The sequence below is a fragment of the Plectropomus leopardus genome, chromosome 10 (assembly GCF_008729295.1).
Source record: "Plectropomus leopardus isolate mb chromosome 10, YSFRI_Pleo_2.0, whole genome shotgun sequence".
In the NCBI taxonomy this organism is placed as follows: domain Eukaryota; kingdom Metazoa; phylum Chordata; class Actinopteri; order Perciformes; family Serranidae; genus Plectropomus; species Plectropomus leopardus.
In genome coordinates, this window is record NC_056472.1 from 8,288,668 (window position 1) to 8,306,697 (window position 18,030).

The window sequence follows — 18,030 nt, forward strand, 5'->3', positions numbered from 1 at the left end:
ACTGGGGCTACTGTCACTGCAGTCACAGTCACAGTCTGATCTATATGACAGCCAAATGACCAGTGTACATACAGAGTAACCGGTGGTTTAACACTGATTACAATAGCTGTGTTGTCAGTGAAAAATGGAATTGACAATCCAAATCAAATTGACCAATCCTGCTTAAGAAAAGGGTTAGGCCCTCCTACCCCATACAGAAATATGTAAATACAGGAATGTGGGTGTACAGAAATATGGAAATGAATTTAAGATATTTATTTATGTCCTGTTTATGAGCTCTCATTTATGTATTTATTTATTTATGTTTTTAACCATCCATTCATTTATTTATTTACGACCATATTTATTTAAGAATTTGTTCATTTCTTTCAAAATTTATTTTTGCATTTATGAATTGTTTGTTTATTTCCATATTTACTTAAGCACTTATTTAAGGCTTTATTTATTAACATATTACTTTAAGCATTTATAAGTTAATTTTCATATTTATTTAAGCATTTATTTAAGCCTATATTTTTTACAGATTACTGTAAGCATTTATAAGTTCATTTATTAATTAATTTACATAATCATTTAAGCATTTTCTTACTTCCATGTTTATTTTAGCTGTTATTTGGGCATTATATATTTCTGTATTTATTTATTTATACTTATACTATGCCATTTATCATCCTCCATAATGTTTTAGAATCATTAATTGGACCATACATTTTTCATGACCTGTTCCATTAGTGTAGTAGACTGAGTGAGGGAATCTCAGTGACAGACAGGAGGTGAGACCGTTGACAACTGCAGTCAGCATAGCAGATGTAGATCAATCCTCATATCTCTGCATCAGGCATGCAAATAGCAGATGTTTATTGACTTGAACATTTTCCAACTCACTGTTGTTCTGCAGACATCAAAGTCAAAAGCTAATTTAACATTTCAGTTTTCAAATGCATGTCCAAGAAGATAAAGAGAAGCCTGAAATTCCTTGAGGTGCACCATCCGTCACTTAATTAGCCCCTTTGGGTAGAGAAGCACGACGACTTCTGTTATCCCTCTCTATTCGCTGTTGTTGCGCTGGAAGACCCAGAAGTGACAGAAATATTAAATTTCAAAGTGAAAGCCCTAATCTTCCGCTCTGAAGTTTGTCATTACTGAGTCATTTGAGGAGAGGGTGGAAAGCTTCATTTGTTGATATCTTCAGTATGTCCAAAAAAGTGTCCCCCATGCGTACAGTCCTTGATCCTTGTTATATATCTCTTCCTCTTCACAAGGCTACACCTCTCCTCACTTAATACTGATTTTTTTTTAACTTTTCAGTATTTGTTGATCATGTCTTTCCACTTTTCAGCTGATGAAATCTTAGTAAAAAAGATAATTGGCTTTCTGTTTATCACACCTCTACAACATACCACTCTCCAAAACTAATACAGATGTCCTCACTCGACATTCATTCAATAACAAAAGCAATGTGTAAAGCACACCATGTGAAGAAGAGTGAGTGAACATAACATTATCCAAGGGGCAAAGCAGTGTAAGGGTGCAAGTGTAAGAGCATCGCAGAAAGCCTGCTGGCCAACACCTGTCTAAACAAATGTAGATGAAATACAATATAATCATCCGCTCCGAGATTAATAGACTCCTCTTTTTACAAAATGTCATCTGACCAGGCAGGTCAGTCAAGAGCATGTTCTTGTTCACAGTGACAGCCCCGATGCCCCTGGTAACGTAACAACTGGCCGAGTGAATCACAGTTTTGTCCAAATACTTTAGGGTGAACAGGGTTTGCCCAAAGAGATGCATGAGCTGTTCTGTCGAACTGTGAGTCTTACTTTTCCATTTTGCAAATGGAGCTCTTTTCAAGGCGCGTGCGTGTGTGTGTGTGTGTGTGTATATGCAAGACAGGCAAAAAGGAAATTTCAGCATGTGGAAGCTTTTTCCTTGGCATTACATCAGAGCTTCGTTTTTTTAGTTTAGAGAGTTTAGAGAGGGGAGAGGGTGGTGCAACAAGGGAGAGGCATGCCAAATTATTTTTTAAGCACTGATGGGTGACTTAAGTTTTTTATTTTGGCTTTAGGGAGGGGCTTACAACGTTAAATTGTTGTAATTAATGTTGTAACTAATGGAGGGAGGGTCATGCATTTTCTGCCAGTCACCCAAAAAGGCTCAAGGAAAAATAATTGCAGCTTTGGGGAGGGTAAAAACAAAACAAAACAGAGTCACACGCCAGTAACCCACTCTGAAAAATAATGAAGAGTCCCTAAAGTTTGGGGATTTCTATGCGTACCTTAAGTAAAATGGTGTACTAAATAGAAATATATAACAGAAGTTACTATATTCACGATGTATAATAAAAATCGACAATAACTCTTACAAGCACAGTACAGGTTTAGTAACTATATGCAAATTGTCGTACCTGAACCTACAAGGAATCGTCTCCTGTTCTGCGGAACTGTTTATCTGCCGATGTGTCTACACGGACAACAATAGCAAACGGCATTCGCTGCGCTTCCGTTGCCCATGACACCGGAGCGAAGTTCTGACAGCTGATTCTCCAATCAGTTTATATCCACTCGGAGCTCCCAAATAATTACTTTTGAGGTTATTTACAGTCGGACGTGCCTCCCATAAGCTCCGGTCGGAGTCGCAGACCGCGCCTTGAACAGAGGAGGGCGGCTGATTATGGTTGTAGCACGGAGCGCTAGCTCTGAGACAGCAGGTAAAAAACGCTGAAATGACACACAAGCTAACACTGGCTAGCATGCATAGTTCATTAATAACTCGCGTGCGTCTTCATGAACTAAAACAAGTGACATTTGCTTGTGCTCTGGCCCATATGTGTGAGGAGTAGCCTGAGCTGTGACTGGTTTTAAGCTTGAACATAGTGTCCAGCTAGCTGTGGTTAGCAGTGTTAGCGGTTTGTTATGACGATTAGTTAACGAGCTAAAAGTACAGGGACGGGTGGTAACTTCAGCTTTAACTTCACGGCATTTACATTAGCGTTAACCATGTTTTCAGTTCCCCCCGAGGCCTTTTTTTGAGGGATACGTACTTGCTTGTGTTTGAGTGTGATACTAAGTTAGCTAGGCTCATTTAGTACTCTTGCGTCTCAGGAAATATTTTGAAATTAAAGACAGAATACACTTTGTTTTACTAAACAAGTGAACTTACTCCACATGCCACTTATTTGGATTATAGGTGGCTATTTAAAAAGTGTCCGTTGTAGACTCAGGGATTGGATGTGATTGCACAATCAGATTTTTCATCATCGTGTTCATGTTTTGCAAGCTAGTTGTTTCAGTCTGTGTGTGCATGAATTTTCTCTGCCAACTTTGTTTTCCTCTGCATGGTCCTGTCCCAGTCCCTGCAGCTGTTTGACTAACATCCAGGTAGCCAGTGTCAGTGAGCAGTACCAGGGTGCAGTGACTGACAGCTGAGGCAGGTGGGCATCGAGTCTGATTCAGTGACACACATTTTCTGGGCCCACTGATACCTGATCCCTTCACCCTCTGCTACTGCAGCTCCTCATATGAGCTCACCCGGTGCTCAGTCTGGACTCATGAAATGTAGAGATGCCAGTGAAGTGCTCCCCTAGAGAGGTTCAAAGACTGCTGCACCACCTGCAGAACAGTAATAGTGGGCTTTAGCAGAAAACTCGGAATAACAAAACATTTTCAAAACAACAGCAGGGATCAGCAAGACTGAATTAAATTTTATGAATTATATGAAATTAATGCTGTAAGCGTCCAGGTGGTTTTTAGGCTGTACAGATGTTGCTGCACCAGACAAGGTGATTGCAGATGTCTTTTAAAGTTTAAAAATTTGTTTCAGTTGCGTAATAGTTTTTGGTGACGTTAGATGACATACTGTATAATGTTTGTTTTTAAATGTAAAGGTCCGATATTATAAAATGTCTAAAATGTCAGATACTTTTTTTTTCTTTTAACTTTTAAAGCATGTATAGGTGCCATAAAAATACTGTAAAAGCACAGAACGCTCCACAGTCCACAGAGAAAAGCACACAGTGTGATGCTGTGATGTCAAAACAATACCATATGAATGTAGAGACTGCCTGGAGTGTTGTTATAGTCATTCCTCCACTGCAATGATGGTGCAAAGATACCAAGAGATAGAGGATGAAAACAAATGCATTCAAGCAAAGGGTTTAAGAAAAATAATGTGTTTTTGAACATTAAAGCATGAAAACATGTTCTAGTAGAATCCCCAAATAAAAGCATGAGCGTGAAAATGAGCATTATATGGGACCGTTAAAGCCAGGTCTCTCACCATGATCTACTTGGAATTAAGGAATGATATGTGCAAAACTGAACATTACTTTCTAATTTTAAACTTTTAAAATGATTCAGTTTTAAGTAATTTGATAATTAATGTATCAAATATTTTGCTACAGTATCTTTGACTTAAGCAGCCTTCTCTTGAAGCCTTCTCATGAAATACATGAATCCTTTACAGCTATTGCCTATTTTACAAATGCATAAATGCAAAAAAAAATTGCAGGAAATAAGTAAACACAGCAAAGTCAAATACGCACTCAGGCAGGTGCTGGCATTGATAGTTAGAGAAAGACGTGTTTACAAAGAGCAAATTATGCTTTCATCTCTGAGTTGAACAATGCCATAGATGATGGCTTCCTGCTGCAGCACTGATAGGATTGTTGGCAGAAGCATTACTCTTTTGGCTTCCTATTGTGTCGCTGTTACAGTGAGTCTGTTGAATATCATTTAGTAATGACACAATGCAGTTCTGGCTATCAGAGGATTTGTGATGCTTGTCTCTGTAGGCTCCCCTTTGTATTGCACAATCACTTTTCTGAGATGATGAGTGGAGGTCAGAGATAAGGTGATCATGAATGTTAATGGCGTACTTCACCCTCAAATTGACCAATTATTAAAATGATTAGTCATGCAGGGTTACATTGAGTTTGTGAGGAAAACTTTGTTTTTCTTGCATGCCTCCACCAAAAAGGGCAAGCATAAGTTTTCATAGCAGCAAAAATACATCAAAACACCCATTTACAAACTCTCACAAAACTTGTGCAGTATAATCCAAGTCTTGTATATACAGTGATATGCTCAGTACCTCCCAAACAGGCATTTTCCCTAAAACATTAATATTTAAAACAGAACTGAAGGTGAAACCAAGGCCTCTCTTTGTTCTCTTTAGACTCCAATACGAAGGGTTTTTTAAAATTTTTTTTGGCGAAAATGCATGTCTGTATAAGTGAAGACAGTAAGATTATACTGCACGAGTTATATGGGAGCTTTTAAACAAATGTTCTTATTTTACTTCTGTTGTTAAACATATCCAAAATTAACAAATAAATCAATATGTTTGCCATGTTCCATTGAGGCATGTGAGAAAAGCATGTCTTTTTTCAAGAATCAAAGGTAATGTGGCATGACTAATGGTTTAAAAATGGTCAGTTTATGTGTGAAGTATTCCTTTAAAAGCGAATGATCAGAATTTCTTCAGCTCCTTCAGCTCTTACTGCAGTTAACTGCTGAAGAGCATAGGCTCTCTTAGACAGGAATGTTCCAGAGGCTGTGTTATTAATTACCTCCCGTGCAGGTAGTCTAATCTACGACCATAACATTTACATTATTAGACAATTAGTTGTCCCGCACATCTTTCCACAGCATGAATTCTAATTGCAATTGGCTCCTCTCCTCCTCTAATCGATGTCAAGCACTTCATTATTCCACCGTAATTAAATGGTGTCATAGTTGTTTAGATTATTGCTATAGGAAGTATAGGGAGGAGTAGACTTAAACCTCATCATTTCCCTGTGTCTCTCCCGTTAAACACTTTCCATCTATGTCCTTTTAATGTCTTCACTATGAGAGCCTTAATATGCATGAGTTGACCTTTAAAGACACCCATCCACATTCTCAACTGCGAGCAATTAAGAGTTGTCAGTTCACCTTGTGTGCATGTTGTTGGACTGTGAGAGGGAACCATAATAAATGATTTTCATAAAGATTTTGTGCATTTTTTTCTCTACTTTGCATCGTCTTATTTTTGCTTTCTGGTGTGTTTGATTGTCAGACTTTTGAGCAGCAGTGCAGTGCAGAGCAGTGCAGCGTGGGGCAGACCGCAGCAGATCACAGCAGCGTAGCCATGCTTACGTTGGCCAGTAAGCTGAAGAGGGATGATGGAGGGAAGACGGGCCGTGCCTCCGGAACCTCCGACTCCACCCATAGAGTCTCCATCAGGGACCGCCTCCTTACCAAAGGTACATAGGTCATCATCCACATCATCCATCATGTATTTCTCCAATTCAGATCCCAGAAAACGTACTAGGCAGATAAATATTTGAGGACTGACACTGTAGGCCAACACAGTTGTTTATTGACTATGTTTTCTTTTTTGTCTGGTTTATTTCAGCACAGAATGTAGAAGCGTTCATGCTGCTCATCCTCCATGCATGTTTGGGCTCTCTCTTCTACCTCCCTGTCTGCATTCCTCCTTTTCCCGCTGTCCACGTTTCTGCCTCTTGATCTTTGGTTTTTATTTATAGGTACCTCTAGCTGCCTTGAGATGCAGCTTCAAGACATCTGCCTCCTCTTTCCTCTTTGTCCTTCTCAGCTTTTGTCTTTCCGTTTACAGTTGTTTCATTCTCATCACTTTGTCCCGCCATCATTTCTCACCTTGTTTCCTCCTTTCTGGGTTCTCACCTGTCTTTGCTTTAGACCATACATTTACCTTTAACACATCATTTTACCCACGGACTATGACCAATGAAATTTAGGTTATAGTTTGATGGAACTGTTTTATTGTTACCTGGTTTGTCCAGGAACTTGAATTTTTTTGTTGGTAATACTGATATTGTCTAGAAGGTCATGAGGCCTTCAGGGAGTTAACTGTTATTGCCATCAATCCCAGTGTTTAAGAATTACTTGAATAGAATTTTTTCGAAACAGTGTTTGACTGGAAAGTCTTACAAACATTCAATTTTGGGCTCGAAATCGCATAGAAAAGGTAATGCGTCATACATGTGGTTTATAATAACAATGATATGATAATGTTCAAAGTGAATCATACAATTGTTTGTCCACTGCTGATTCAATATATTTTACAGTAGGGCTGCATGATATATATAAAAAAAAGCAACTATTTTGTCAGATATTGTGATTGTGTCATGAATTGTGATTTCAGTGAGTATTGTAGTTTCTATGTTTCATTTTCACTGAAAAAAAAAATTACAATGATGTGATTTTTGCTGGGGTCTTTTGTCCCCATACATTTGGAATAAAATTTGTAGGTCAGGGCATCTATATTTATTTATTTATAATAGTATGTTGTGACACATTTTACCTTTGCAAAAAATTGCAGCTCCTGCCACCACATATTGATTTTCTATTTTGGAGCTGGACTGTTCATTAGGACCGCTATTGAAATATATAAACACCTTTCGGTTATCCATTGCACCTCACTCCTGGCGCGTAGAGCGTAATCCGGGAACAGACGGAGCGGTTGAAGTGAAACTTCACTTGCCTCTGCAGCAGCTGTTTCTCTAATCCATAGATCTGATCAGCTCCGCTTTGATCAACTGATCAGTTATCCAATCTGGGGCTGAAAGTCCTTGTACTGCTGCTGAGGCAAATAAGAACTTATGAACTTATATGAACTTATATACTTACTTTAGTGGACGCACAGAATGATAAAAGGGGACACAACCACCCACCCACACACACACACACACACACACACACACGCACACACACACAAAACGACAACCCCTTTGCCCCAGTATCACCTACCCCCTTGTATTGATTCTAATTCACACTGTTGCCATACTTCAATAATATTTCAATAAATTGTGCAGCCCTAATTTACAGTTCTACTATATACATGGGAGTGGATAGTCTTACAAACACTAAAGTATAATGCCCTCCAATAGAATATCAGAGTGACTTACTTTTCTCTCTCTTTGAATGCTGTTGCCTCCCGAAAGTTCTTTTTTTTTTCTTGAGGTACTTAAGACTTTTGGTTGAATGCTTACAGGGGTAATATTAAGAGGTCAAATCAAGATCTGAGGCAGGAAAGTGCTAAATGAGCTGGCCTGGGACCAGCACTTCAAAACACTCAAGCTGAAGATTACAGGCTCGCTTGTTGTAAAACACTGAGTAAAACATAGTCCAACTTGCTGGAGCAAAAAGAAACCTGCTCCCTGATGATTAGATGTTATTAATGCTTCCCTTTCTTGGTCTTGCCATGGAAGTTTCATTGTTTGGTTATCTTGTTAAACATAATCAATGTGAATCTGTCTGTTTTAACAACAAAATTGTATTAATCATTACTCTTTGGAGAACTTCAAGTGCCATGCAAATAGCTTAATCCTCATACCCACTGCACAAAATCCCGGCTAATTTACACTAACATCTGGCTTTTTTGGCATTCACATGAGGGTCAAAAGACTCAGTAGACACAGGTTTTTATTGCCTCTGGGTGTGACTGGCATTAGTGGGAAAACAACACTAAGGTGAATGCGTTAATTTCAGCTCCATAACTGGTGAGATGCAATGACGCGCCAAAACTTACTGTCTGTCTCCTCCTAAGAAGCGCTAAAATATTATTCCAAGTTGGTCTGCACCGAGATTAAAGAAGCCACTGAAAAACTTACACAGACCTCTGTTCCTGCTGCTTTCTGATGTTTACCGGCTCTCCAACCTGTCCGTGACATTGCACCCAAACACACAAACACAAAAGTTGACAGAAAGGCAGACTCGGGTGCTGCAGCGGTGTGTTCACTGGCAATGCAGCCATTCTCCTGTTTTTAGCGGGTTTACCTGTATATGAAAAACCCATGTGCAAGTGCTAATTTTGGTGGGAAAGGGGTATAAATGTGAAGAAGTAATGCTGTGCTTGTGGAATTGCCTAAACCATACACCACTGTAAGGAGTATACAGTCAAATAATGAAGCAGCTGCTAATACTGTTGATGGTACAAAGCTGAGAACCACTGAAAGAAATTGTGCATGATCTTAAGGCAGGTTTTTTTGACATAAATACATAGGGTTCCTGACATTTAGCACAAATGGCCTATGGTTAAGAGTATTTGTTCTGATAAAAGCTAGTTGTTTGTCTTATTGAAAAAAACAGTAACTCCCTGCAAGCGTTGTGAGAGCTGTTAAATAGCTGACCCTACTCTTTGACTGCCACACTGAAAGAAAACCCCACCAGTTTCACCTTATTCTTACACTGCACATCTCAAAGAATACATGTTTGCAAAAATGGCAATAGAAAACTCTTAGCATTTTGCACCAGAACAACAACACCCACCTCCCCTCGCCTTTTTTGTAAAGTTTAGAGGTGTTAAATCTGCTGACACACATAAACAGTGAAATGGTACCAGCAATCTGAAAACAAAACAGAGAATCTTAGACATTTTAAAAATCCATCCAGACTTGAACCAGAGGCAACACCAGCTGAACAACCCTCCGCTCTTTGCATGTCTCTGTTACTCCTCTTCATGCCTTCCTCTTTCTCTTCCTCTTTTTATTACTCCTTGATCGAGTCATTCTGTTTTTTTCTCTGTGCCACCTTGTTTTGTTTGCATGTACAGCTTGCATATAAGAGATTATTTACGCAGAGCATCTCTCCTTACTGACTCATTGAAAAAGTGTGAGTGTGACAGTTTAAGCTCTCAGTGTGTAAGGATTTGCGTGTGCGTGTGTCTGTTTTACCCTCTGCTCTTGTATTCATTGTTTCTTTTGTTTTTCTCTTAACAGAAGTTGCAGAACTTGAAGCCAATCTCCCTAGTGAGTATGCTTGCACTTCCACACACACTGATCTCATTCACTTGTTGAGTCAGACACTTTCTCTCTGAGATTGCTGCACTTTGCATTCCCCTCCCGTATTTACATTAGTGTTTGTTCAGAGCCACATCTTTTCCAATTCAGTACATCTGACAGTGAATAATTGACTTGATGCACCATAAATTCTTATAGTGTCCTCCCAGTTCTAAGATTTTCTAACTCGAGAAAAAAAAAACAACATGGAGGAATGATTCCAAACAAGGAATCAAGGCAAATCTGGCACTACACATCAAGGCCTGCTTGATGTATAGTGCCAGATTTGCCAAATATTTGTCAGTATATTTTGGGGATATTAGAACACTTTTACAGATGAGGCAGAAAAACTAACCAATACCAGAGCCGAGCTATTTGTTTTGATTTTTGACTTTGGTTATTTTTGGTGTAGGTTATTTGTAACAATATTTAAAAGGTATAGTCTGGGATTTTCGAAGTGAAGCTGTATAAGATACATATCTATAGTATACACAGATCGCGTGCTCCCTGTTGGGAGAAAAAGATGAGTCTACCACACTACAAGCTCAGCAATGACTGCTTTGGATTACAGCACAATGTATTTTAGCCCCCTAAAATTTTCAATGCAGGGCTTTTACAGAATGTTTTCACAGGGTGGTATTAGTGCTTTTACTTGAGTAAAATATCTAAATACTTCATTCACCACTGGAATGAGGGAATCGGAATTGGGACACTGCGCTGTTAAAGAAACCTTCAGCCTCGGTGACTATTATACTTATCTGACCCGTGCATTATTCCCAAAAACAATGATGAAATATGGTCCTGTGTGGAAAGTATTGATTTTCATGAGGCTTCAACACTACGCTTCATAGAAACCTGGCTGTATGCCATAGATCTGGACTTGGTGTATGACAATGATGGATCTTTACTGTTACTGGCAGACAGGATTCCTTTGCTCTAAAAACACCATGAAGGACACAATTGGCTTCATGGAAGAAACACTCTCACAAACTGATTTTTTCTTAAGTTGTAGGTACAACAGAATTTGTGACATACACCAATTTTCTCTTATTTGGAATTTAGTAAACATTTACGAGAGGTAAAGGCTTGTCATTTTAAGTCATGAACATATAGTCAGTCCTTCCACTGCAGAAAGAAACACAACATAATAATTCCTTAAAGGAATACGTCACCCTCTAAATTAACATTTTTATGTCAGTTACTCACCCCCATGTTACTTTGAATTCCTCAAGAAGACTTTGTTTTTCTTGCATGCCTCCGCTGAACGAAGAATCCAAACACAGAGAAAAGTGATGAGTTGAATTGATAAGGGGGCCATGTTTAACAACAGTGAAACTTTAGCAGATACGTTGCTCTTTCCGTTTAGTTCCCCACCATAAAGGGCTGTCTGTTTGGGAAGTCCTGAGCATACAACTAAATTAGAAAATTCAGAATCAGAATCTGGTTTTATTGCCAAGTACATTGACATATACAAGTAATGTGACTTGGTGTTTTGGTGCAAAACAATCAACATAAAGGAGAGAGTAAAAATAGTGACTTTAAATAGAATAGAACATAAGATAAAAAATATAGAAGCAATTTAAAGATATAAAATGACAAAGGTGCTATGGAGGGATTAATGTATTATGTTATTATTATTATGTATTATGTAAATAAATGAGACTTGGATTATTCTGCACTAGTTGTGTGAGTTTGTAAACTGATGTTTTGATATGATTTTGCCCTGATTAAACAGAGAGCCCCATGACATTAATAGATCAAGGATTTTATCACTTTCCTACGGGATGAGTGTACATATACAAAATGTTATTTGTGGGGGTGAAATATTTGTTTAATCTGAATGAATTTGACGTGATTGAAAGAGTTTGATGAAGACCATTACTTCTCAGATGTGCTAAAATGAGTCCAGAGTGCTGTATTATGCAGCCCACAGCAGATTGTCAGCTCTGCCTGATTAAGAGCTGTTTAAGAAGTCTCTCAATACAAAAGTCTGGTTTATAACACAGAACAAAAAGAGCTGATGTGGTGTTAAGTTTGATTTCAAACTTCTTACACGTGAACACGGTTAAAAAACAAAAACATTCTCCTTCGTGTTGACTGTCTTGTGCGCAGTACATGTCCTTGAACACCAGGGGGGAATGTGGTGCCGCAGGGAGTCCTAAGGCAAAAAACCTGCAGCCTGTGTGGACAGAATGAACATACTGTGGCTCAGGAAAGATTTAATAAAAATATAATATATTATCGATGTTACTGCCATTATTTGACACAAAGGCAAGTAATAAAAAGTAATGGTAGAACTTTATACAGCTGCTTCTGGCTGTAACCTTTGGCTGTAATAACTATTTTTTTTTATCTCTGTTGTTGTTGTTCAGGTACATGCAAAGCCAATTTCCCAGATGAGGACAAGCTGCATCATTTTCAGCTGGCAGTGTCTCCTGGTAAGAGAAAAAAACAGCTGTCTGTCTCCTTTTCCTGTTTCTGCTTTAATAATTTCACTACTGCTTTGTTGGTGGGATGCAGAAAAAATGTCAACAGCTTATGTCATTCTGACTTCCACATTTGCAGTGCCAGTGTTGATATACTTATTTTGCTTGTGGCTTATTTTTTGGTGGGCTGTGAATCCAGTGTTGTTTTAGAATTAAACACATTTTCAGTCTGATTCAGTCAAATACAGTTTCTGAAATAAAAGGCATACAACAATCATATTTGCTGGTGTAGTGCAAGAGATTCAGTCAGGGTTGTGAATTTATGAATCCCTTATCAAAGCACTGGAAAATGCAGGATACCAGCTGGTAAAAAAGCCAAACACAACCAAATTTCTTCAGGTGAATGGGTAAACCTAGCAGAGACCCTGGACCAGGACACTGAGATTTAACTATACTGCTTCTACATGTAAATTTTATAGAGATATTAAAGGTGAAGTATGTAAGATTTAGGGGGATTTGTTGGCGTCTTGAAGTGAATTGCAGTTCGCAACCAGCTGGAACTTCTTTTTGCCAGAATTCCTTCAGTGATCCTTATTCAAGAGGTTTTCACCGGGAGCCGAATAATCCACAGAGATCTCATCCCTTCCAAAACAAATGCACCAGGTGATTAAAAGCAGTAAAAACACTGAATAAAGCTTTCATGTTACAAATCAGTATTTCTCCGCCAGTGTTTTTTTCCCTGAAGCCAAATCATCCTGCAGAATACTCCTCCGCCCCAAAAGAAAGAACCCTTTCCACAAAAATAACCGTAATGGGTTATTAGAGACGGATAATGTAAATGAAGGGTGTTGCAGGGCAGGTAGCTCTGCTACTGACTGCCAATGAGGTCGACTAAACTCATTTTGAACCTGTTGCTGGTACAGCCTCCTACTGCCGCCCAGTGTGATTAACTCTTGAGCTGATGGTGCTGATGCTCCGTAATGTGCCAGGATTTTATAACTCTTTGATGACCACTAGATGCAGAGGCATTAAAACACAGGCCTTAGAAGTAAAACAAGAGACTAATGTAGGCAGGTATATGAGTTTATTGTGTGGGGTGGCTGCATCGCAGGTGTGCTAAAGTGACACTAACTAGTCAGGGGAGTGAATTTTATATTTCTCATATGTGCAGGTCGGTTGCATCTAAGAGAAAAAATCAGTGATAATAACGATAACATTGACAGTATGCAGTTCTCAGCAAAACTGGTTTTCTTTAAAGCCTCAAGGAAGTCTTGCAGTCGCATCCACTGCTTTCTCATTTCGTCTTCCTTCCAGACAATACGCAGGTTTCAGTTGTGCAGGTTGTGTGGGAGTATGTCATGCATGATCAAGTAGGACCCTGCAAATGTTAGTAAGGGTATCTAAGGGTATTTTAAAGTATTTCCTTGAATTGGCACTCCTGTGTTCTGTATTTCGATATCACTGCAGCACTGTCAATATTCTCCCAAGTCCGATCTGCTTACTCAGCAATGTTCCAAGAAAAATTGGCTACCTGACGAATATTGTACAAACCCAGCACACTGGTGTGGGATTACCCAGTTCTCTGGAGGCTCTCTTACCTCTCGCTGCCTGCTCTGTATTTGTCATCCACCCTCTCTCTGTCCCCAAGACCAGTGTCACCTTCTCTTTTCAAGGAGAGGGAAATGTGGCTTCATGTTTGAGTATGTGGAAAAAGAAGGACGGGTAATTTAGAGAGTGAAACAAGACAACATATCATGATAAACGTATTTAAATCTGTGTAATGAATCTGATGTGCTGTTTTGCTGGTTTCTATACTAATCAACCCGCTGTCTGGGGAGGGTGACTTGTTGACGGAGATAGTTGAACTGTAAAATTTTTCCTGAATATGTGTTTTTGAATATGTGTGTGTGTGTGTGTTAATGCTAATTTATTTGATTTATTTTAACTAATGTTTTCACTGTAAATACAAAGCATGGTAAATGCATTTGTATTCCGCAATGAAAAAGCAATAGAAAACTGATAAAAAAAAAATTCAAACACCAGATTTTTTCAGACATGTGTTGGGAAAATTATGCATTATTATTTGCTAATCTCTAATGATTTAATAAAAAAAAAATGATAACATGATTATCACAACTTGGGCCCTTTTTATTTTATCATATTCTATCAGTTATTCGAACACTGTATTCACCAAAGCCTGAGTCTTCAAGAGTCTTCTTTTAGCAAAGATATATCAGCATGTGTAAAAAAAAAAAAAAAAAAAAGAAAGTTAACTGATTATTACAACTTGGGCCTTTTTTCTATCGTATTCCATTTCATATTTTAACACTGTATTCACCAAACTTGGGATCTTCAAGAGGGGATCCGAGTTACTGCAGAGGGGCCGCCAAGTTATTGTTTCAAGGACTTAATTTGAGTTATATTGTTTATTTTTTTTCAAAAATTCAAAAAATACTTTTACATATATGCAATTTTAGGTGTTAGTATTACTAAATGTTTTATGTAGCCTTTTTATCTGGTTGCTTATTTAGTCTTTAGTGTAATCAATAGCATATTTGTCTATGAAAATATTTGGTATTTGCAGTGTTAAGTACTGAAAGTTTGCAATGTGCTCCCTCTGAATCTCATTTACTTATTCCTTATTCAAATAGTTAATCATATGAATTGGAAGTTTTTACGCTTAGACAGAATTTATTTCAGGCCTGTTCTTTGTGTTAAGGCAGCATTAAATGCTGCATTTTAGGCACGTTTCTTATTTAGTTGTGTGCATTCATTAAAAGAAAAATGATTGAAGTCGGTGCATCAGTTTTTATCAACTAAGGTGTTACGGTATCATGATGTTTTAGTAAGTGATGAATTCCTTTGTAATTTGTCCCAGGCAGTGTGTGAATGTGTGCAAGTGTAAGTAAATGCATGTGAATGTGGAGTGTGTATGCCTGTGATTCATCTGTCTCCCTGCCACCCGAGTAAGCACTGTAACTGCGGTATAGTTTCCACAAAGCTCTTTGTAAGCAAAATCTGCAGAGAAAAGCAAAGATCAGCAATTAGAGACAAGGCTGGTGTCATGTTCTTAAAGAGGAGTTGATACGGCGATTGAGCTCTTAGAGGAAAGACTTGCTCAATTATTCAGAGCCTCTGTCTCTCAGACACACAGACACACACACACACATCTGGGACCTTCTCACTTCCTTTCACTTGCTCTATTCTTTTTTTTCTCTTTTTTTCTCCCCCACTTGTGTGCTTTTTTGTGTCCCTTCTAAAAGCTTGGCAATATATGCATGTTTTAACACAGTGGCCTCTATTTATCATTGTTTTCCACAACCAGTGCACCATGTTACTCTGGAGTCAAACTTAATATGGTACATTATCAAAATACAATGCCAGATCCAAAGTTCTAATGGCTGTATCAATAATCATGTGAACAAAAACATTGTCGCATAACCCTTTGCCATACATATTCTAGCTTGCTATTACTTAGTTTGACTCACCGTGTCAATCTAGCACAGCAGGGATTTGCCTCTCTGTGCAACAGGACTACCTGCCTAAAGGTGTTTCTTTAACTAATGACGTGTTTGTCTTGAGCAAGCATCAACTTCCAGGGACTGAAAAAGGAAGCCTACATGGAAGTCTAGAAAACTGCAGTTCTTTAAATGACTTATTGAGGCTCGCTCCAGAAGCCAGTCAGTCCCCATAGACATTCATGTTAAAATAAAAAGTTAGAAAACGTATGAAACTGAACAGGGGCTGAATGTCTAAAAAATTACCCATTTACATTTAATAAAGGCGTAAAATTGCTCATAATAAAGGATGGACTGCTTTGAGTGACGGGCTGTCTGCAGATATTGTCCTCAGCTTCTCAGTCAGATCCAAACCGCGCTCCTCTACAGTGACAACCACTTGCCTAAATTTTACCGCCTTGTTTACCAAAAACCAAAATGGAGACAGCCAAAATGCTGAACTCAAGGCTTCCAAACGAAATTTAACAAACAAATGGGTGACGTCGAGGTGTGAACATATTTTTCTGTGGACCTTTTATCCCACTTACTACCAGCTGATATTAAAAAGGAAGAAATGAACACAAATGAAATCTGCTGACTACATTTCTTGACTGATTTCTTGATTTATAAGTGGAAATTTGAGTAGTAAGTAAGTAAGGCAAAAATATCACCTGAAGTCATGGTTGTGTGTCTCCGTCGTAATATACAAGATGATACTCGTAGGTGCCTTAGTTTTCTTGTGCTTTGTCCTCATACTGTCCTGTCAAATTTAATTTAGGAATTTTCCTTTATTTGGTGGTACATTCTTCACACAGTAGCTTTAATTTTCACTGCAGGGGAAGTGGTCAGGAAACTATAAAATGCAAAGGGAACTTGCCTCAGGATGCAGGTTGTCTAATTTGTCTTATATCCAACCAAGTGTAAGGTAAAATCATCTTGACTTTTGTGGAGAATTTATAGCTCAAGGCTTATGTAAGTGCTTCTTTCCTGTACTTTACTTTTTTTTTAAAAAAATGTTGTCACTTAAAAAATAAGCTGAAAATGTTGACAAAATCAGCAGTGTTTCTCAAGCTCACATCAGCTGGAATGTCTCTTTAGTTGCTCTATTTAGTTTAGTTCCCTTTTCCCATGCAATAGCTATGTGCTGTGACCCTGTCGCCCCAGACCCCTGTGTCTCTGAGGAATGGGGACAGCAGCAACACTTCGGCGTGAACACGTTCTCACATTGTCATTGTTTGGATTTTTAAAAATACAATAATGAAAGAAATGTGACATGCAAATTGCATTGTGTTTGGATTTCAGATGTGTAGGGTTTCTGCTTGATTTACATATGCATAATTGCATATTGTTGTGCTCTAGAAACCTGCAAAACTTGAGTGTATGAGAGAGGCCATATTTTTTCCTAGTCAAGTCAATAACATCAGATTTTTTGCTGGCTAAATAGTCTGGATGGGTTATTTACCATACACATTGGGGTTTGAGTTATTGTACTGGTGTTGGAGCTGGCTGGTGCTTTGTTGGTGGTGGTGCTGTTTTTTTGTTGGAGAACAGCCAAGAGGAGAACACAGAGGCTATGTGGTCATCAGAAGTTCAGCTCTGCACTGCAGTGTGTTTGGTGACTTCATGCTCATGTCACAGTATAGTTGTGTGTGTAAGCAGTAGGGATAAATTGAAGAATTTTACAGTATCACAAAAAAAAAAAAAACAATGTCTTGATACCATCATAGGACTATGACAAAATGTAATGCATACAAGAGGCTTACTTTATTTCAGAAGCTAATATTAACTGTTATGCCGTTACAATAAGGGCTACAGTGCGATTGCATCCCTTTCGGAGAATTTTAACGCAGCTTTGAATCACGGTGTAAAATTAATTACTCCAGAATGATAAATCACTTCTTTGATTATTTATCTATTTTCCATCTTGAAACCGGTTATTGTTGTTGTTTGCCGTCCATGCATGGGTCCAATCTGTTGACCAATCAGAGGCTATGCACCTGACTTGTCGACCATAAGATGCTCTATCTCTGACGTTGTGGCAAAAGCACTGCGCAGCGGAATAGCGAGCAGGTGTCTTGATTTGGCTTAAAATGCTTCTTTATCCATCCACAGCTGGCCAACTACAGGCAAAACAGGCAATAAAACAATGTCTTAACTAGAATTGTCCCTAAATGGTAATGAATTGAAATAATTTTTCAAATTCCTGTTGAATTGTTTTTTTCTCGAGAAACTTAATGTCAAACCCTTACTGTATTGTTGTATTGTTTGTTTGAACAGCAGAGGGCGCAGTCATACTAGTTAAATGGAC

At 38.4% G+C, this 18,030-nt stretch overlaps 1 protein-coding gene across 2 annotated transcripts in view; it reads left to right on the plus strand.

Annotated features, from left to right (window-relative positions):
• The first annotated feature begins 2,498 nt into the window (after positions 1 to 2,498).
• The window catches only part of ube2f (ubiquitin-conjugating enzyme E2F (putative)), a 52,700-nt gene continuing 37,168 nt past the window's right edge, over positions 2,499 to 18,030 (plus strand). Inside the window, exons 1-5 of one of the 2 annotated variants that reach the window (XM_042494619.1) lie at positions 2,499 to 2,707; positions 3,350 to 3,430; positions 6,055 to 6,241; positions 9,740 to 9,769; positions 12,172 to 12,237. In XM_042494619.1, coding sequence (XP_042350553.1) covers positions 6,127 to 6,241; positions 9,740 to 9,769; positions 12,172 to 12,237 — 211 coding nt within the window. In that variant the 5' untranslated portion in view covers positions 2,499 to 2,707; positions 3,350 to 3,430; positions 6,055 to 6,126. The remainder of the gene's footprint in view (positions 2,708 to 3,349; positions 3,431 to 6,054; positions 6,242 to 9,739; positions 9,770 to 12,171; positions 12,238 to 18,030) is intronic. The other variant, XM_042494618.1, reaches the window with a different exon arrangement.